Raw genomic sequence first — 22,751 nt, forward strand, 5'->3', positions numbered from 1 at the left:
CACAGGCTGAAGGTCGATCTCAGCATATGGGCGACGTGCAAGCGGTGAAAATGCAATGCGACACTAGATTTCCCAAAATCAAGGCAAATTGGGGTTTTTTGAACATTGGGGTTTTTTTGGGGGTCCCAAAACGTGTGTTTCAGAACCGAAACGTTGCTGAAACGTTTCATATGTTTCGGGCTGTCTCAAGAATGCGTTTTGGGCCTACTATGGCGTGGTGGAGGGCAGGCACTTGATGCTATGTACAAAGGGAAGTCAAAGTTATCTAGTTTTCAGCCAAAGCATGATGCGGGATAGCCATTTGGATCGGACAACAAGGATGCTAACAAGCCCAAGAAGAAGGGCAATGCCATTACTGCAAAAAGCTAGGTCACCACATCTCAAAGTAGCCAAAGAGGATTGCAAGGGACAAAAAGAAAGAGTTTGGCATGGCAATTGGATTTGACATAGATGTCCACTGGATTGTGAAGTCTTGTAACAGGGAATCTCACAGAAAATACTGATGAATAATATGTACACAACAAAATAAATAAATCAGCTGAAAAGGAAGAAACGTGGTACTGGTGTCCATGGAAAAGTGAGGAGTGCCAATCACATGCTTGGAGAAGCAGCTCCAGTGATTACAGCAAGCATGCCTCCGCATTAAGAGGGTCATGATGAAGAGGGAGAGGACATGGGTTTTGGTGAGGATAACCTTGTCACCAAAGAGCAACACGCTGTGCTAAAGACATTCCGAAACGGAGCTGAAGGAGTTTGCCTGAAGGCACAAATGCAAACAATTGTGGTACCACATTTACGGGCTTTGTGGCGGGAGCTGGAGGGGTTTGTACCCATAGCACCATCTTTCACACCTGAGGCTTTCACAGTTGAGAAAAAAGACCCAAGGGTCATCCATGTAGCCCAGCCATAAGCCCAGATGGAGGGCCACAACTGGGAAGGCCCAGGTGCAAAGGCTGCTTACAGTCTGGAATAGGCTACAGACAGTAGCAACAGGTCAGGACATCAGTACCAGACAAACATCAGGTCCAATGGTGATGAGGAGACAAGTCCAGTTGCATAATGCTGGAAAGCCAGACAATCATCCTGTCAAAAACTTTAGGTGGAGGCGAGCTGCTAGTCTTGCTGGTTTCTACACACCTGAGAGTGTTTGAGGCCTCTCCAAGCACTTCTATCGCGAAAACCATCATTCTAACACGATAAGACCGCACTTTGGAGCAACCACCGCGAAGGGAGCTGCATTTCAGAGCATCTTCCAGCCTGCTGCAGTACATTCGACCACTGAGGTTTTTGTTGTTGTATGGAATCCGTACAACTGTACAACCTGCTGTACGAAATCCGTACACCAGTACGGACACATTTAAAGTCATTTGGCATCCCTTTGCCTCGGACTGCGAGTTCCCCTCCATTGGATCTCTTTCTTTCCATTCCTAAGTGCTCTCCTCCTCATGGGAGCACTTTCTTTTGCTGTAATTCTCATTTCCAGCCCTCATTTGCTCACATTCAGAGCCTTTCACTGCTGTCCTTTCGGGCTACATCATTAAGTAAGCCGTTGTTGCATTGGTTCTTTCCAATTTCTACTTCATTTGAATTTGGGGCTTCCTGTTGCCTTTGGGGATTTTTCTTGCAACAGGTACACCTTGGGACAGCAGAGTCTCTTGCAGGCATAAGCTTTGAAGCTTGGGCAGAATTTGGTTACTTGATTCTAAAAGGTTGCCTTTCTCTCATTTGGTTTGCCAGTTGGTGCATTTGTCTTGTATTTCAGCACCATGTCTAGTGGCAAAGATGATTTGTTTGGGATGCTTGGGGCTGATGACAAGCTTGATGGCACCAATTATCCCATGTGGTCATATATAATGGGACATGTTTTGGTTGCCAAGAATCTATGGCATATTGTTTCAGGTTCTGAGGCCAGGCCTACACGCACTGTGACTTCTAGTGCTGCACCTACTGCCTCTGGTTCTTCTTCAGGTGATGATTCTAATGCTACTTCCAAGACACCTGCAGCTCCTGCTACAAGTGCTTTGCCTCCTATACGAGCAGATTCAGTGGGATGGTTGTGATGCCAAAGCACATGCCTTGATTGCTCTTTCAGTAAAACGGGTTATTACCCCTCATATCCGGTTTTGCAAGACAGCTAAGCAAGCATGGGATCAACTTGCATCTTTGTATCAGGTGCGGAATAAGACGAGGATTGCCTATCTCCGCAAGCAATTGAAAGACTTGAAGCTTGAGAGGGTGGTAACATGGATGCCTATCTCACTAATGTGAAGGATTTGAAAGAGCAGTTGGCCACCATTTAGGAGATTATGCATGATTCTCAGCTTGTTTCTAATACCCTTGATGGGTTGCCTGATTCATATCAAGGCTTTGCTACTACATTGAGGTTGGTTGCAAGGGGTGATGCCAATCATTTCTCACTTGACCAGCTGGTTGCTCTTCTTCTTCAAGAGGAGCAAAGTCGTGTGAATCGCAATGCTTCTATGGCTAGTGATCAAGCATTTTTTGACCATCACAAACACAAAGATAAAGGCAAGGTTTCAGCTAGAAAACCCTCTCATTCCCATGCTGATCATTCACATCGTGTCTCTTTTTCAAGGGATAACAAAAAGAAGAAGAGATGTAATTATTCTAGGAAACCTGGGCGTGATATTTATGAATGCAAGAAGCGCATAGCATCTGAAAAGAAGAAGAAAGAGTCTGGTCTTGCAGTATCTGGTTCTTCTAGTGCAGAAGATCAACATGAGTCCGCTAATTTTGCACAACACCAGCATTGGGCTTTCTTGGTTACATGTCAGTATAATCCTAATGTTCATGATGCTTGTATGGCAATTTCAGATGTTCATGATGCCTGGTTCTTTGATAGTGGTGCTAGCAAGCACATCACTTCCTGCCGGAAGTTATTCAGCTCATTAGAGCATACATCTCAGGGGAGCAGTGTCACATGTGCCAATAATGCATCATATACAATGAAAGGTATTGGGCAAGTTGCTCTTACTTCTGTCTCTGGTGGTATTGTTGCTCTAGACCATGTGCTTTATGTTCCAGGCATTCGTAAGAGCCTCATTTCTATTTCAACCATTGCTACATCTGGCTTTCGAGTTCTTTTTTATGGTGTTAAGTGTGCATTGTATGATGCTACGCATGCCTTTACTATGGTCTTGACTGGCACATTGACTAGAGGTTTTTATAGACTTGATGCTTATGACAAATGTTTGGATGATGATGCTGCACTTGCAGATGCACATGCCCTTACTCTTGATTCTACCATGGCAGATACTCATTTGTGGCATGAGGGGTTTGGACACCTCAATTTTAGAGCCCTGGTGAAGTTATATAAGGAGGATATGGTTATTGATCTTCCCAAAATGCATATGCCTAAAAAATATGTTTGTGAACCATGCTTGCTTGGTATAATGCACCGTGCTGCGTTTCCCAAGGACGAGAGAGTTAGTACTTCACGTAAGGTTTATTTGGTTCATAGTGATGTTTGTGGACCCATGAGGGTTGCAGCTCTTGGGGGGTTCTAATATTTTGTCACTTTTATTGATGATTTCACCAAGTACACTTGGATTTTCGCATTGAAATCCAAATCTGAAGTTTCTTCATGCTTCAAGCACTTTATTGCCTTGGCTAAGAATAAGAGTGGGCTGCACATTGCTCACCTTAATACTGACAAGGGGGGTGAATATGTCAAAGGAGTTTGTTGTTTTTTGGCTTCCCGTGACATCAATCATCGATGCACGGTGCCTTAAACTCATCAACAAAATCCCATGGCTGAGCAGAAAAATAGATCAGTGATGGAGATGGCCAGGTGCATGTTGAAAGGCAAACATTTGCCTAATAAGTTGTGATTAGATGCGGTCATGTGTGCAAATTACATCTTGAATAGATGTCCTACAAAGGCATTGCAGACTATCACGATTTATGAGGCTTGGACGGTCGTAGGACTTTTGGATGCTTAGCTTATGCTCATGTGCCTTCACAGAAACGCACTAAGTTGGATGATAAAGCTGTCAAGTGCATTTTTATTAGGTATAGTTCAAAAAGCAAGGGCTATAAGTTATATCAGCCCCGCAAGGGCAAATATTTTGTCAGTCGGGATGTTGTATTTGATGAATCTTCCACTATAATATAGAGGGAAAGGAAGTCAGATGTGTTGCTAGCCTCATACAGATCATTCAAGAACTTCCAAGCCTCCACCACCGTATCTGCAAGCTGGATGTGGGGTATGATCGACTCTGCAGAGGTACCGATTATAATGGAGAGTGCCTCCCAGCTCTCTGTGTCCAATCTCGCACTACCACTGGATCTGTTGGTGTTACGCCTCTTATCATCCATTGAGTCCTTAGAGCTTCAACTCCCTTCCTTGGTGATCTCCTAAATCAACCTCAAAACTAAGTGACTTCGTAGCTTATGGGATAGTTGCTCTCATATGATTTCGCCTATGTTCATGTGCCAGATGAGTTGAGATCCAAGTTGGATCCAAAAGCTGAGAAGTGCATCTTTATTGATTACTCTCTGCAGCATAAAGGGTAGAGATGCTATAACCCTTCTACTTGTAAGTTTACAGTAAGCAGAGATATTTTTTATGAGATGAGCAACTAGTATAAACCAGTAAATGTGATTGATGATGTAGATGCACAAAATGATAATGCTGCACAGAATTTGCAACAGCAATCACAAAATATTAGTGGACCTGTAGTATCCTCTAGCAGTGGTTCACATACTTCGCCATGGACAAGCAGATTGAGATCAGGAGGATATCCTCAAAGCAATGCAAATAGTGGTATGCAAGTATCACAAAAAGAAAAAAATTAAGTAGATCAGCCCATGTTTGATGTGAATGCAGGTCACTCTTATGATTGCAGCACTAAGAAAATAGATTTTCATACCCTGGTCTATTGTTCCCTCATCCTCCTCAAATGGGGGCTCACAAGTGGGTCAGTGACCTTTCTAACACAATATGTCCAAGAACTCCTCCGCATTGCTCACGAACCAACGGATCCAGTCTAAAACACTCGTACACGTTCTAGTCCAAGTCACGAATGCCCCTAAGTCTTTACAATCTCTAGGCACCAACAAAACCATCCAATCGTCCCCCCAAGAAGATAGGAACTGACCAAATCCTAAAAGATACCAAAGATCTTGGGTCTGTTTCAACCCAACATACCGACACCATCCGCATCGGTTTCCTTCTTGTGGATCGTAAGAATCCCTCCAAACAACTCTGAAGTGAGTCTGTCACCCACTGATCTTCTACAGGTACTAAAATTTTCTTTTATCTTCAAGATCTCTCGCCTCCACATAAAGGTTTTGACAGGATGATCATCTGCCTTTCCAGCATTATGCAACTGGGCTTGTCTCCTCATCACCTCTGGACTTGCTGTCTGTCTGTTGTTGCTGTCCTGACCTGTTGCAGACTGTAGGCAGCCTTTGCACCTGGGCCTTCCTTTTGCCCAATTCTGGGCTCATGGCTGGGCTACATGGATGGCGCATCCACCTTGTGCCCACATGGCAGTCTTCTCCCTTCCCCCTACTGATCCATCTACCCACATTCTTATGTAGGTGTAAGCTCGCCTCATTTGGGGGCTTACATATACCTTCAACACAGTCTTTTATCTCAACTATGAAAGCCTCAGGTGTGAAAGATGGTGCTATGGGTCCAAACCCCTCCAGCTCCCGCTACAAAGCCCATAAATGAGGCTTGCAAAACCACAATTGTTTGCATTTGTGCCTTGAGGCATGTAGTTTAAGTCATGAGCATGTCCTTCACCTCCTTCAGCTCCGTTTCGGTACGTCTATAGCACAGCGTGTTGCTCTCTGGTGACAAGGTTATCCTCACCAAAACCCATGTCATCTCCCCCTTCATCGTAACCCTCTTCATGCGGAAGCATGCTTGCTGTAATCACTGGAGCTGCTTCTCCAAGCATGTGACTGGCACTCTTCACTTTTCCATGGACACCAGTACCACGTTTCTTCCTTTTCAGCTGATTTATTTATTTTATTGTGTACATATTATTCATCAGTATTTTCTGTGAGATTCCCTGTTACAAGACTTCACAATCCAGTGGACATCTACGTCAAATCCAATGCATTTGTTACTCACAATTTCATTGATCACTTTTCGTGGTTTATACACGATGAGCTTACACCATCCTACTATGGCGGTGGCTCCTTTCGCAGGGTAAGTCACAAAGAGGAGACAGGATGTCGGGAGGTAGTGCATGAGATGGACTCCACTATATATGGAGTTCTTACATAGCCCCTAGGGTTATCTATATCCATAGGACTCGATATTATTCACTCTCCAACCTGTCACCATGCCTCACGAGACTGCTCCGCACATCCACTGAGTTTCCGCACCCATCTATAGATTTTCACCCCCTGAATTCCTAGTACCTTCATGCTGGGCTTTGGGCTAGGCAATAGTACTGGATTTTCACGAGGACAGAACGAGATTACATAGGAGCTAACCGCAAGGTGGACGGAATCTAACCAACACACTATCACCATGCCTTAATCAAAACAACTAAAAGACGGGACAATCATAAAGCAATACTAAGAAAACAAGAAGATGAGACCTAGCACAGTTTGTGACATGCAGATATAGATCGACTAAATTGTGCACATTCAGGTCTCGCTCAAAATGGCACCTTGATTACCTGTGTGAAACCCGTGTACAGATGCAGGCGGAAACCTCTGCTGATCTAGAGGTAATCCCGTTCTGCCAAACGGATTTGGAGGAGCCAGCTGATGCTGTGAAAGCACAGGAGGGTTTTGTACCTGACATAACGTTGCTTCAGTCCGGCTCAAATCGTCCAATTCGTTCTGTGGATCAGATATTAATGGTCAACATTGATTCCCTAATTTAAAAGTTAAAACATTTGATGAACCTTACAATAAAGTTTTCCAGGCCTAACCTTCAAGTAGTTTAAAATATCTGCCGTGGACGGGGCGACGCCAAACTGATGCTGATGTCTCTGCATCCACTCACAAAGCGTCTCCTGAAAAAAGCCATAAACCATCAGGTATAAAGAAAGCAAGCATATAATGTAAACAATGGCAATAATGAGAAGGAGATCGGGGTCTCACCAAACCGAATCTCTGCCCGGCGTGGAAAGCGATCCTGTTCTGATGTTGCGCCTGAGTGTACAAGTGAGAGATGGAATTGGCAGCAGCACAGAAGGAACTGTGGAGAGTACGTTCCACATCCTCAAGGCCAGAGCTCTCCGTCCGTCTCTTCTTCATAGGAAATGCTCAAAGACAGAGACTCGTAGCGTGCTTTACAAGCATAGGTGTATCATCCATTGTCTATGGCTGTAACCCATGACTATCTTATATATCCTATCTGCCCCTTCACAAGTCGAAATACTATAGTGACTTTTTGTATTTCACCTTACTAACATAGTTAAGCCTCTAGATGGAGACACCATCCACATATAGCCAGGTGTGATTGGCTCTTGGCAAGAATCTCCTTGGCACGCTTGTTGTCCCTTGGAGCGTGGTTTACACACATGCGTATCATCGATCTGGCTATGGCTATGACCACTTTATACCCTATGTGCACTGTGGTTCCCCTGTTGAAGTTGAAATAATATCGTGACTTTTTGTACATGCACATAGTATGTCAGATATGCACATAGCTAGTTGTGGCTTGGGGCAAGAAACTGCTTGCCTAGGGTGTTGTGTTTGGTCCTCCTCAACCTCATAGGAATTTCATATTAGGCAAAGGACCATGTTTTTTTCTTTACTCCTACACTTTTTAGCATTGCCTTCCTAGCACAACTCTTAATTGCCCATCCTTCTAATTCAAGCTGCCTGGCCCTTCTTTGCCATGTGGTTATCCATGTTCCATTACTATCTAAGGAAGTGCTCATACTATTTGTACTCCCGAGTTGCATGTCCATGACATGTGATATATATCCCCCCTTTTGATCGAAATTCATGGTCCATTACTATCTAAGGCAATGTGTGTACTCCCTCATTCACTCTCCATGGCATATGACAAGGCAATATATCCCCTTCCAATCAAAAATCAACAATCCGAGGGCACGTGCATGATTAAACTAAGGGGAAGGTGGAAAGGGGGGAGGGGAGGCATGCCAATTAAGGGGAAGAGGGAATAATGGAGGGGGCATTAACAAAGGGGCATGTGATTAGGGAGGGGGGGAGTGGTCATTTATAAATTGTGTGGAATTGGAAACCTATTAGAGTGCTATATAGCTTAGTAGTAGAGCTTAAGTGTGTGGAATTGAAGATTAAGGGTCTTCTCCCTTCCCCTTGTCAATATGTCCCCCCCAGGTAACGTGAATTTCAAAATGAAATATGTCCCCTCCCCATGTAATGTGAATTTCAAAACCAAAATAAAAGCATCTTAGATATAGGGGTAAAAGATTAACCTATGCTTAGAATAGATTGACCTATGCACGAATATAAGCTCACTAGACTCTATGGACCAAAACAAATATGAGGAATAAAAGTGAACCATTATGTGCTCCCTTTGAATGGGTAAGAGGGAGGAGAAAGAGCAAAGAGACGAAAAACCAACACCCTATGGCTAGACCGAATAATGTGAGGGACTTTTCAACCTTCTAACCTTGGTGCTAGACCAAATCGTGTGAGGGAGTTTTCAACCTTTTTAGGGGAAGGAACTGCAAGCATAAGGGAAATAATTTTTCTTATTATTTCCCCCCTTGACATAAGGCCTTCATTAGTGGATTTGCTTACCCGATGGGTCTTTATGCTTCCAAAAGTTGCCAAGGCAATGCTATTGCATTCACTTCTCTCCTTAGAATGCCCTTTGCCAGCATTCAACCCGAATACTAATTTTTTGGAGGTGATCTCTTCTTATGCCAATGTCAAATAAATGTGACTCAGGCACGCATTGACACATGTGCACCCTTATTCGATTATCAAAAGGAGAAGTGATGTGAGGCTAAGCAGAGATCTAGCACAAGGCTTATAAAAGTATTTCGCATGCAGAATTAAAATAGTTCAAAAAGAGACAAAATTGCTAGCAAATATTTGATGTCACATGAAGTAACAAATGAATTAGATCCCCCTCATCAAAATGCATAACACATCTTGCATGCCTCTTACATGTGTAGGATTGTGAATAGACAAGGTGCATGCCAAAATACATCAACAATAAAATGCAACAAAGTCGTGAAAGGTAGCATAATTAGGGAAGAAATAGTAATGCTTTACGATCCAAGCTTACACTTGCTCTCATTAACTAGCAATGTTCTAGAAAAACTAGGTGAAAACTATTGGATACATCCTTCCTCCATATCCACTAAGCATCATAACCAAAGACGCCATGCTAGAGATGGGCCTTCTGTCATTTTCTTTTTGAAGCACTATGTTTCTAAAGACAAAACAAAATTTTATTTATTTGAACAACAGTGAGCATGATTGCTTACTATGTTTCTAAAGACAAAAACAAAATTTTAATTAAATGAAACTTGAAGTTGGTGTCGAGATGTGGTTTATGCACTCATCCCAACTTGCAAGCCCATTTTATATCATAGCAGATAGGCAACATCCTTGAGGGAGCGAGCCTGAGGTACGAGGGTAAGGGAAAGGGGATCAGTGAGAGAGAGAGAGAGAGAGAGAGAGAGAGAGAGAGAGAGAGAGAGAGAGAGAGAGAGAGGAAGAGGGAGGGAGACAGAGAGGGAGAGGGAGCGGAGGAGGGAGAGGGGGAGAGAGAGAGAGAGAGAGAGAGAGAGAGAGAGAGTGAGAGATAGAGAGAGAGAGAGAGAGAGAGAGAGAGAGAGAGAGAGAGAGAGAGAGAGAGATAATCAAGATGATGATGATCATTAAGCATACCTATGTTGAAGTTCTATTAAACGCACCGTATATGCCTCCTTCACTTGAGAAGAATGAGATATGAAATAGTTGATGTCTTATTAGTTGAACACTTATCAAATGAGCAAGTGATCTAGTATTTGTAAACACCATAAACTTTTGCAATGATTTCTTGAGCTTAAAAACCTTAGCCCATGATGACAAGAGGTAAGCATCTCGACTACATGTATTCATCATTGCAATAGACAAAATTAAGTCATCACATCTAGAAATGGAGCTTTTGGTAGTAGATCTTTAAGCCAATTTGGAGCATTGTGATATTGCAATTATGATGGGAAAGTCCATTGTACATTAGCTTTTATTGGTGGCACAAGACTCAAAATAAACATTGCCTTGTTTGCCATGTTTGTTCTACTCAACTTGTGACTCTTATAATCTTAGACTAACCATTATGGGTAGTACAATCTAGCATTACTACACCAAACTTCCTTGTGGGGATGTAGTGATCTATTCTAGTCAAACCATCAAGGTTATTAATCAATGAAGCAATGCATGAGGCAAACATTTGTGAAGCTTCTTCCAACTCTTACTTGGAATGTAGTCTCCTACACAACACATGCATTTGAAAAAAATGTGATATGAATCAGTTTAATCAGGTGCTATAAGATTGCAAAACAAGGAAGATGCACTACATGTTTTGTTTGAATGTATTCCTTTAGTTATATAAGATTAAAAATTTTATGATATTTGTTGCTCTATATTTCTTTTCTATTGCCCAGTATTTAATTTCACCCACTTAATAAATCACAATGCATCAACCAAAAACTAATAGGGTTTAATGCTAGTGAACTACAAATTTTCTATTTTAACTTAGGGAAAAATATGAAGGTTATAAAAATGTTCAAATGTTGCATGATCTTTCTTTTACGTTGTTAAAAGACTTGCAAATTTATGTCCAAAATCTCTAAGTATAGGAGCATAAAGTCTTTGTGAATTGATTTTCTCTTTATTTGTGAGCACTAGAATTGATTCTATACTTATTTTCTCCTAGCTTTCAATCTATAATTTGAGTGTGGACATCCACAACAGAACTACCTTCATATACACTGTATTTAGTTTCTATCCTACTACCCAAAACCTTTCATGGTTGAATATTGATGATTCTAATAAATCCAATGCAAGAATGTTATATTTTCAAGGTATGGAAGTAGAGGAACAATGCATTGAGGTAGAGTCGGTTCCACTATAAGAATAGAAGACAAAGAAGGTGACCTAAAGCATTTAGTTTGTGATGATGATCAATATAGCATACATCATATTGACTTACACTCTCACAACAAGTCGTCCTAGTTCTTGGGAGGTCAACCTGATAGTTGTCATGAGTTTCCCATTTCTAAGCTAGGATCATACCATTGAGCTCCTCCTGAGATCCTCACTGTGAAGCTTTCAACTTTTGTGAATGTGGGTGAATAGTTTTTGTCTCTATTAGTTGATTTTTGTTCTCAATCTAGGTTGATAATGAGGACTATTTCCTCCTTGAAGATTTTGATTTTTTCGCCCCCTCTTTCTTTTAGAAGAATTGATGCTTCCCTAGAGGCCAAAAGTGGTGGCTTATCCCTGGGTTTTCCATTGCAATCCTTTATGCCCCAAGCCAAGTGTTTAAGTCATTCTTAAGGGAACCACAACCTCGATTCTTTCAAGAGCAATACTCAAGCTATACAAACATCCCTCAAGAAGCCCACTAGTGATGCCAAGTGGATGCACCAACTAACCAGAATAGGAGCATGTAAAAGTAAGCAAACAGGGCTTGATGACAAATGTTGTAAAATAGCAAGGCAATGCTAACGGCACTACAATGGTGTGGAGTGATTTGGTGGTCGCACACAGAGGATGCACATAGAAGACACGACTATGGTACTCTAGAAAGGCGTAGCAATGGGATAGCTATTGGCTTGGACAAAAGCCACATGGGAACCATAGGCAAAACAAGTCATGTAATAATTTATCACATAATGATGTGTGGAAGATTGGCGAAAGACCTTCCAATGCCTTTTGGGGTGCCAAACATAATGGATTTAATAGGCTCCAACAAAAGGATAGAGCAAGTAGCCTTTCGTAGAGGAGAAACATGCAAAGGTGATGGTAGACAAAGGCTTAAATCAATGACGTGAATGGTGGTGCAATTGGCACTCGCACAGACCCTCACAACAATGTTATTTTTGTTACATATGCCTTTCCATCCAACCTCTTCCCCCTCACAAGGAGAGACACCTAAGCTTGCCCTAAGTATATGGCAACCATGTCACTAGTTGTGACACCTCATTAGCAGTGCTACAAGTCCCCTCATACGTAGCAAGCACCTATAACTTCTAATGCATACACGTGCCACATTATCTGACACACACATGAACACTACTTAGTATTGTCATGAGCTCCCTACTAAGACCATTATAAGTTTTCTAGGAGAATATGCATGTTATAGATGGCTCATAATTTCTTTTGCTTGGACTTTTAAGTGAGAGCTAAAACTCTCATTTGCACTTGAGTTCTAACTATTGAATCTATGAGCTCTCTAGTGAAAAAAACTAAAGTAATTACGATCTCTCTAGCATAGCAAATATAATATATAGTTCTCATAGGTTTTCACATGATCTCCCTATGTCTCTTGAGTTCTAATTGTTCTTATGGCTTACAAATTGTGAGGAATATTATGGTCTCTAGTCTTTGCATTATCTCTATATGTCTAACTCATCCAATCATGAACTAGCAAATGCTCCAAAAAAGTATGTTCTACTATCTAATATTGACATTATGCCCTTGTATTGGACATAATTTTAAAACTATTGAACTATATTAGCTACCAAAATTTGAGCTAATGTGGTAAGATAAAAAAAATCACATGAATATTACATTACTTATGATATAAAGTAAAAGCCTCAAAACTTTTGGAGGTCTAGATTGTGGGAGGCCCTTTGAGTTTTGAGGAATAGTCTTAGCAATATAGCCATATAAAGGGCATTATTGTCTACTAGGCCACCTCCCCCTTAAAGCTTCCTTAATTTCTATTTCCCCTTTGCCACGGATTTTGGTTTGATTATCTTGAACCAAATGAGGAGGAGGATTTTTGTGTCTATCATGACAAGGCAGTGGTTTTGTGCACCAAACAAATTTGTCTCATTACCAAACGCCTTCCTAATGTTTTACTTTACCTCTCATAGGCCTATATGTATGGATTCCCAAGTCTTGTTAGTTTCTTCAAGCCTTAACCTTTGCAACCTTCTTGATTCACACTCCATTATATTATGTAGATTCCTTGATCACTCTAAAAAATTAAACAAAATAGTTAGGCAAGCTTACATAGCCTCTAGGTTTGTGAGTTCCGTAGTTGGCATTGGCTTAAGATCAAGGCTTAGAAATCCTTCTTATATTGACTAACGAATTCATTAAGCCACCCTAGGCATCTTCACACTTTAGGCACATGGCTTAGTAAGCTCTTTTTGTACAACACGTATTGTGAAGGTGATGGGCTTCCTTGCTTTGTGAAGGTTTTTACATTGCCTCTATTGGGCTTGGTTGGAGGATACATAAGCACTAGATATGGTACATGTACTTGATATTGCCTCTATTGGGCTTGGTTGGAGGATACATAAACACTAGATATGGTACATGCACATGAACTCAAATCTCTATTACAAGACTTAATGGCAATCCATGCCAACATTGCTTTTACATTGCCATGTGCGGGTGTGTATTGCTTGTTTGTTATGCATGCTGCATGATATGTGTTGTGTGAGTATGCACTACCTTGTGTCTGGCACGTGTGTTTGTTCTTTGTGTGGTCAAATCAATTTGTTAGCCTTTTGGTTCGTGTCATTGTTGTTTGCATATGTTTGTTGTGTTCTATTTTTAGAGGGCGCTATGGTTGTTGTGTTCTATGTTGGGTGTATGCTATATGTTGTATTTCTATGTGCTGGTGTTGTGTTTTGTTACACAATTTTATTGTGTCTATACCTTGTTGCATGCTTGCCTATGTACATGCGCTGGCCCATTTTGTGTGCACTTGCTTGGATTTTGGTCCATGCACATGTGCATGCATGCATGCTATTTTGTTGTGTCTATAGCAAGCTCGATGAGAGTACAAAAGGAGAATAATGCATAATCAAATTTGGACAAAGATTCATGCACACGTTAATTTTGAATCCATACATTGCCTCTTAGAAATGGCGCCTCAACATGCGATCTGACGAGGTCAAGGACTCTCCACCTGTAACAACCTCATCCAAAACAAACGTCCACATTGCATGCCACCTACCAAAACACCCAAAATAATTCCAGGCCCACTTGTGAGTTTTAAACTATGGCAAAGTCGCTACACAATTGCCAAGCAATACCTAGCATAGGCCTGTCGTCCCCATCATGCACCTATTCCACGGTGTTGATCTCATCTTCCACGATGTCATCCAAGGAGGTGACCCTATGCTCCACATCCGCACGCATGTACACCAATACATGCATTACATGGACCTGCATATAGCACATACATGAACAAATCAAAACATCTACAAGTAACATAGGTGCAATGGAAATCCCTCTTGTAAAACCCTTTTATGATCAGAGCACATACCTCTCTGTTGTGATCCACACATATTGGTGTCTTCGAGTGCACGACTTGGGAACAATTTAATCTCCACGGTTGGCGTCCCATTGCTTGACATAAATGCTCATCTTATGCAGAGTGTGTGAGAAGGATGACCCATGATGTCATTGTCCTCATAACTATAAGAACACCATTGTCTATAAGCACTCGATCTGCAAGATGGAATGCGTCGAAAGCATCATACGTGTTGAAAGTATTCCAATATGGAATGACATCACCCCACCCAAATACCAGCAATGCATTGGGGAGGCGAACCATGTACTATATCTGTGCTCTGACCATCTACCTGAGAGCACTTCCCATGATTCAGCTCCTCCAAGGACTCTAATAGCCGGTTGAATTCAACGCATTCTTGCTCGGTCTTTATCGCCTATCCTACCTCAAATGGATTGCATACGAGGACCCGCCATTATGGTAGAATGCGATCAATGGATGTCTCCACATGCATAGGCATCGGGCCTACAACGTCAAGCTGCCTCACTCAATCCTCCTCGCCTATAGTTGTGTTTAGGAAACACACTATTAGTAGTACTTCAGCACAATAGATTATTGATTTGCATGGATTTTTTCACATGCAAACCATACTTATGCATATATTTGGTTGCCTTCAAACCATACAAGTGGATGGCTTTCTCTCTTTGTAGCTCCTCCTCATTCTCTTTGCATCCACTTGATGCTTCTATGTCTTCAGTTGTGGTTGCCACATCTCATGAAAATTCCTTATTAGAATGTAGATGTCAACAAGCATTAACAAACAGAGGATTATGGTACTTGCTTGTTGGGATTGGATGGGTGGATTCAGTTGTACCCGTGGTGATTGACATCGGTCCCATTGCACTACCAGAGGTCACCAATTCATGTAGTGCCTGAATTGTTGAGTCCAGCTTCTCTGCCACACGAAGCCCAACCTTGGTTGTTTGCAAGGACATCACTCACAACAAAAACACAGGAATAAAGGCTGCATTGAAAGATCATACCTTGTTCCATGGCAATGATGTCACACTCCTCCTCAACTTGCTCTCCACGTTCAACTTCTCCCCTTGCACAAGAAGTTGTGTGATCGCAAAACTGTGGGAGGTGGCATACATAGGCCTTTCGACCAATGGGACCATTTCTACAGAATCCAATATATTACTAATTATTTGAGCTCCTACTCTGTGAAAAAAAAATAGTGTCCAAATGTAGAGAGTGTAATCTTCTCTCGTACCTTTGGGTATGGGACTGTCCAAGTGTATTAGATCGTTCTCGCCTCTGAACCATGATTTTTGCCCCTCATGCTGCCAGCCACTTTCTTGCCCACTCTGGTAGATACATGTGCCCCCACCATGCTCACTTCACTTTCCTATAGCATAGATGCCTACTTTGTCAATACATGAAATTCCCTGGGAGATGCAACATGTTGGGGGGGAGTGTATATGTACCGTCATTGTTGCAGGCTTTTGTGTTTTCGTGGGCCCCTATAGCGTATTGTAAGTCACGAATATTTGTTTCTCCTCATGTGGGTGCTCCCCTTCAAGATAGTCCAAGAATAATGGTCATTTTTTGTAGACTTCCTCCGGCCACTTTTGCTCCAACTGGAAGTCTTCATACATTGAAGTGTCTGGATCATGTATCATGGACTACTCCTCACACACACGCGACCACTCAAAGCCCCCTTTGCCACTTGTGCGGACATGAAACTATTGCATTCAAAAGTCCAAGTGCACTAGGTTAGACTCTCCACTATGAAACACAAACAATTCATCTCTCTAAAAGTGTGCGCCATCAAAGCATACTGATACACATGTCTCCAGCATGCAACTTTGGCATTCCTCTGGCCTATTAAGGTAGTATCAGCCTTGAATTTTTATGCAGGTGCATGAAGAGGCACTCCCTATGTTTGTGCTTGGTTTCTTGCATGTGTATGTAGAACTTATTCTTGTCGAGTTCGATTGACACTTCACTCACTTGTACCATCTTGGCCCTAGGGCAGGGTCCACAGCTTTAGGAGTCAATGTGTTCGCTTCATGAGCTTGTCATTAACACTGTAGTATGCTTCGCTCCACTTTCTCCAAAAGTCAGAGCACAAGAACTCATTGTGCTTCTGCATGATCGGGCAGACGGCCCTATTATACATGTCATGCACATGCATTCGAAGCCGTGTGATCAAACATAATACAAAAAGACAAAAAGGCAATGGAAAAGTGTCCCCTTCTTGCTCCTTACCTTCCACATCACCTGTGTGATGACTAGATGAGGGGACTTGTACCAATGCGGGACTGTAGATGCCTTCTTCTTATGGGCATCCAAGCACTCTTTTTGCTCGGGTGACAATCTTCGATAGATTGACAGCTCAGGTGTGTCACCTAGCACTTTGGCCTCGCAAATAAGGTCTACATAAGTGGTGGTGACCACTCCTTTCTATGCTAGCCTAACGCCAAAAGCAACATATGAAATGCTTCTTCAGCAAGGGTGAGCCAAGTCGATGAGTGCTTTTAAAGAAATAGTGTGTTAATCGTTAATCATCAAATTGTCCTTGATAATGCCGTAGACAACAACTCTCCATCTTCTGAGGGCACTTCTACTAAATGTTAATAGACACAAATATGTTGTCTCTCATCATGAGAAAAAGCTACCAGGTAACAATCAAGACAAAATGCATGAGTTGCTCGAAATGTAACGTGGCTACTAATTTAGAGTCACCCAAATCAGTAGACTATTATACTTACAGGTTCTCACTCATCCACCCCGTGTGGCGATGGTTTCCATCCCAAATGTAGAACATGGAATTCAACAAGAACACCCACTCTGTGTTCTTGATGTTCGTCGTTGCAAATTCTTCATGCTTTCTAAGCTAGTGCAAATTCCACTCCTTTTCCACATCCTCATCCACATCTCACTTTGGCATCTTCAATGTAGCCCTGGACACAAAGAAGAAATTCATTCCTGACACATACCCATGCGAGAAGAATGTTCTCCCAAGCAGATTTATTCTCCAGAAGGTGCCACTTGAGGTTGATGCAAATGAAGTTGCACCAAGATATCAACCAGGTGTCTCCCAAGCTATAGCCAGAAGGATCAACTTTGCCCTTGCTCTAGAAGCTATGGTGAAGGGCCACACAGTATTGAAATCCCTCAAACATGAGGTTTTCAAGATAGAGACTGAGAACTCTACAATGATGGGGGAGATCTACAATGTGGACATTGCCAAGAACCCAGCATGTAGTTGTCACAATTTTTTGGATCAAGTGACAAAAGGAAAGGCATTCTTGGCATGCAAGCACCTATATTATGTCTACCTCCATGTGTTTGGGATGGATGTCAATGTGAACATGTTCATACACCAACCCATGCTAAATAGAGTACAATTCGCAACTCATATTTGATAGTAGGAGAACATTTCCAACAACCCTAATTATGTAGCCAATCTATTTTTTCATTCGTTTTGTGGAACATAGTTCCTGACCCAATTATTTATCAAGGATTGATTTTGTGGAATGAATTTGGTTTCTATATATTTGTGCACTATCTAAAATACACGAGCAGCATAGACTTGAGTGCAGTGACTCCTCTTCTTAGGTAAATGATTTGTTGTCCCCTAATCAATTGTGTGGTAACATAAATGAGAGGCCTCCAATGTAGTGTGTTTAAAAGTACGGTCATGGTGGCCATCATTGCACAACCCATTTTGCACTCTGAAAATAAAAAACATGTTACAAAGAAGAAACAAAAAGAAACTTAAAAGCACAACTCAATTTCACAAAAAAATGGCACAACAAAGTGGCAAGGATTGCTCTCTGCTTCATGCAAGCAATGAGAGAGAGAGCAAGAGAGAGAGATGAGAACAAGAAGGATAAAGAGAGAAAAGAGGCAATCATGTTGTGGAGAGAGAGAAAGAGAGAGAGAGAGAGAGAGAGAGAGTGCAATGCATGCATGAGAGAGGGATAGAGAGAGAAGTGATAGAGCAAGGCATAGAAGGGTATAAAGGTTTGACATGAGGAAAAGGTGGACGAGGAGAGAGAGGTTGACATGAGGACTAGGAGGACGAGAGAAAGAGAGAGAGAGAGAGAGAGAGAGAGAGAGAGAGAGAGAGGAATAACTGGAATAGGTGGCACAAAAATTAGTGGGTTGCCAAAAAAAACTCACTCCAAAACTCGCTCAAAAAACTTGCTCCTTGCACACACTCAAATAGGTACACTCACATGCATCCATCCACCACTTTTGTGAAGGTATTTTTCTACAATTTGTGCATCACGTTGCATACAGGTGCATATTGCATCATTAAAGGAGAGGTTAACTCGTGGCATGTGTTATCAAAGCATAATATTCTACCTTATAGAAGAATCAAGACTAGTGATTCACACATGGCGACAATAAGAGAAAGAGGGGGGGAAAGGGAGGGAAAAGAGAGCCCACCTTGTTCTTTCTCCTCTATATCTTATTCTCTCATTCATGTATTCCCCTGTATGCAGCATGCCCGAGCCTCTTGTCTAGCTCATCTATTTATCATGCCTTGGTTTCCCCCATATTTCCTTATCTTGAAGCCTATTGTTTCTCTACTCCACTCAATCCTAGCCGTGGCTCCGTCTTATGTTCACCCAACTGATTGTGCATTGCATAGACATTATCCTTCAAATCCTTGGCCCTAATAGTAGCACCATGGATAGTTGTCCATCATTATTCCCCTTGGAAGTTACTCTCCCCTTATTCCAATCATACATTATTAGCCTATGGCTGCTCTGCATTATTATCATCATTGCTTTTCCTCTATCTTGCAAGCTTCCAACCAAGTCTAGAGTTTTTATTCTTCAATTCTATTTAAAAAAAATCTTTAAGGAAATTTTCCTCTTACTTCCAAAATTAATGTACATTAAGATATTCTACAACCAAAACTATGTCATAGGGGATGCTCACAATGAACTATAAAAGAGCTTCTCAAAACACCTATATTCTCATCTCCTTTATCTCAAAGATATTCTTCTCATCTTTTATCCTTCTCTATTTGAGAACTCGAGTAGGCTACTTACTTGTTGCTACTACATCAATGTCATCACGAGGTAAGAAATACTGAAATTTACTGCTACCTTACTAGAAGGGTATGCCATAAATTGGCAATGGCATAATCTTCAAGAGCAATTGATGTAGTCTCCTTCAAAATATTTTCCACCTTACAGATTTTCTTTGGACGACTGAGAACTCAAGTATGGGTTTGCAAAGTGGAATTCGTAAACTAGGTGGCATAATTTGGCTTGAAACTCATTAGTAGGTTGGTAGCTAAACGTTTGCAAAGAAAATTCCTTGGATGTTTTTCCTAGTATTGAGCTTGCAACATCATGAAAAGAAGGCAAGCATGGATTTGGTATTAATAAAACTATTTAGATAGTTTGGTTTTGTAGACGATTGCCTACTATAGTAGTTAATCCAATTGTTAGTGACCACCACATACTATAGTAATTAATCCAAATGCGAGCTACCATGGACTAATAGTTTATGTGTTTTTGTGGAGGTGAGGAAAATTCTCCATTTTGTATCCTATCACCTACTATGGTAATTAATCCATATATTAGTTGGCATGGACTAATGTTGTGTGTGTCTTTTACAAAGGCTAGGAAAACTCTATAATACCAATATTCAAGGGAGATAGAAAAAAAGGCTTCAAATAACGTTAGAAAATGAAGTACCCCATAACCATTTAAAATGTGGCAAAAGGAAAGTGACAGTCCCCTTAATTACTTCACATCAAATAGGCCATGTGATCATAATACCACTACTTTAATGCTAGTGCATAGTGAGACAAATTGCATTACAAAGAAATTTGACCTATATACATCTTACCCATTTTGGTTAAGTTTGGGGTTAGGGTTTGTCCCATGAATCCTTTTAAATCCTCTAGACAATGCTACAATTTACATCAAGCACACCCTCTCAAACTGCAATGGATATGCAAAGGAGGCTTTACAAAAAATCTCTTTAAACTTTTGGAATAAAAACTTTGCATTATGGCAACCGATTTGAAAAAGAAAGAAAGCAAAAGAAATACATAGAGTGCAAAGAGAGTAACAAAAAAGGGCAAAGAGTGCAATAAATAAATTATGTACATAGTGTACAATTTAACCTTCAATTCTCCCTCTTAAGTGCTATCTAGTTCTAGCAAAAGACCCAAATGACATTTGTTAAGGGAGAGTGGCTTAACAAAGATATATGTAACTTTATCAATTGCACATTTGACCCTATATATCTTCACTCAATATAATGATGTTGCCTATTTCCTATTTGGTCCTTGAAAAACTAGAAGCTGACCCACTATGCAAATGTCATAGAAGGGAGATGGGAATAGGATCTTGAGATATTGTGGGATGATGCTTAAAAGGATGGCATCAATGAACGTTGTTCTTTGAAGACTTACATATGGACCATATAGCAAGACTTACATATGAAGGTCATCCTTTGAAGACTTATATATGGAGCAAATATTAAGAAATAGATATCTCCCTACTCTTCGGGCAACTTTTGGATGCTATTTTCAATTTATGGGATGGTATGAATATTCCAAACAAGTCAAGATATCTATTTTTAAAGGTGGATTTTAATAAGGCCTATGATAGGCTTGAATAAGATTTCATTGTTTAGTCACTACTAGATATGGGCTTAAGGCTAACCTTGGTGTCCTGCATTAAACATCTACTTTCTGCTGCAACTCCAAAATCTTATATGGTGAGGGAGTAAAAGCCAGTTAACCCTTGTAGTTGACTTGAAATTGAGCCTTTGAATGCTTTTTAGATAGAGAGAAAAAAGAAAAAGATTTGAGATCTCAAAGAGATAGAATTTCTCCAAATCTCCATAGGACTACATAAGAACTGACAAGTAGGGGTTTTTGGGCCTTTGAAAAGCAATGGAACAGAAGGTTTTGGAAATTGTGGTCCCAATTATCAAGTCCAAGACATGGATCAAAAACGTTTTAGCAAATAGATCTATTTGTAAACACTGCCAAAATACAAATGATGAGCAACATAGAGGTCTTAGGACCTCTTGAGTCCACCAGAATGAACAGATCTACAAATGGTTGCTTCAAACTTAAGTTCCATAAAATTTAGACTTGTTGTCCCAAAATAGATCAACTCTATTGTGCACAAAATAGAAACTTGTAAACGTTACATAATGTAGGCTCTTCATGTGCTCTTCAGTCTGAATTTTGATATCAAATGCAAAAGTTACGGTGAAAATGGTGAAGGGCTGTCAAGCTGCCATTTCTCTGTGACTTCTGCAGAGAAGCTTCTTCACCTCAAAGATAGCTCACAAATCCAAGAATGTCTCTCCCTCTTGTAAATAAGAGGGTATTCACACACTAGGCAAGCTCCTCCGATGGCCAATCAATCTCCACTATGTGGCTATGGCAAGCCTCGAACACCTCAAGAAGTGCCTCAATCCGAAGCTCCTCTCCCGCACACACCACATGCTCGATGCCATGGTGCTCTGATTCCATCTATGAGTTCACAATGGAAGCAAAAAATAATAGAGAGTGAGAGCTAAAGAGGAACACACAGATTTATAGGTGCTAAACCACCCTTATCTTCTGTCATTCATATATATATATATATATATATGTTGAGTATTGCATACATAACTGGGGTTAAGGCATAGTGGCCTTTAATCCCCATAGTTTTGATTGCCAAGGCTCTTGTTTTGTGGGAGGTGTAGGTGTGTGTGTGTTTGGTGGCAGTTGAGGTGGGTGTAGTGGTTGATTGTGAAGTGGTGTGATGGGGTGGATAGGATAGCTATGCATGCATTGATTGTGTGGTGGTTCCTAGATAAGTGCATACATGTGACAAGTTAGGGTTATGAAAATGACTAGTGGGATCAGGATCTTGAGGTTTAAAAATGGCTATTTTTAGTGCCTCCTTCTCCTCCTCCCTTGAAAGTGATTCAATGTATGCAACATGGAGAGTTTCAAAAGCATTGAGGCCAGTTTGTGGACCATGTTGTTCATGGCATCAAATACTATACTATACAATGTAATAATTCTATAAAGAAATTCGTCATTCTAAACTTCCATGCCTAGAAGTTGTTCTTGTCAAGCTTTTCAGTGACAATCTGAGAAAGAGAATCAGATGCTATTTCAGAACACCGCAAAATATTCTGTCACTGCAAAAAACACAGCTTTTGCCTCACACGGGCAGACCTGCAAACCTGACGAAAGTGGTTTTTGACCACATAGTCACTTCCTAGTGACGATTTTGCATCAACAGGCAACAAGCATGATTTTGCAACTCCCAAAATCTCTACACACAGGCATACGATGCAATTTCTG

The 22,751-nt window shown here is 41.1% G+C and overlaps 1 protein-coding gene across 1 annotated transcript in view; it reads right to left on the reverse strand.

Moving 5' to 3' along the window:
- Positions 1-7,346, reverse strand: part of LOC147897091 (uncharacterized) — a 38,261-nt gene extending 30,915 nt beyond the window's left edge. Inside the window, exons 1-3 of the mRNA XM_087381787.1 lie at positions 7,093-7,346; positions 6,921-7,004; positions 6,663-6,828 (exon numbers count right to left, since the gene is read on the reverse strand). Coding sequence (XP_087237913.1) covers positions 6,663-6,828; positions 6,921-7,004; positions 7,093-7,248 — 406 coding nt within the window. The 5' untranslated portion in view covers positions 7,249-7,346. The remainder of the gene's footprint in view (positions 1-6,662; positions 6,829-6,920; positions 7,005-7,092) is intronic.
- Between the last annotated feature and the right edge of the window lie 15,405 nt (positions 7,347-22,751).

Source organism: Dipteris shenzhenensis, chromosome 11, assembly GCF_047967505.1.
Source record: "Dipteris shenzhenensis isolate YYH24624 ecotype China chromosome 11, Dip_SZ_1.0, whole genome shotgun sequence".
In the NCBI taxonomy this organism is placed as follows: domain Eukaryota; kingdom Viridiplantae; phylum Streptophyta; class Polypodiopsida; order Gleicheniales; family Dipteridaceae; genus Dipteris; species Dipteris shenzhenensis.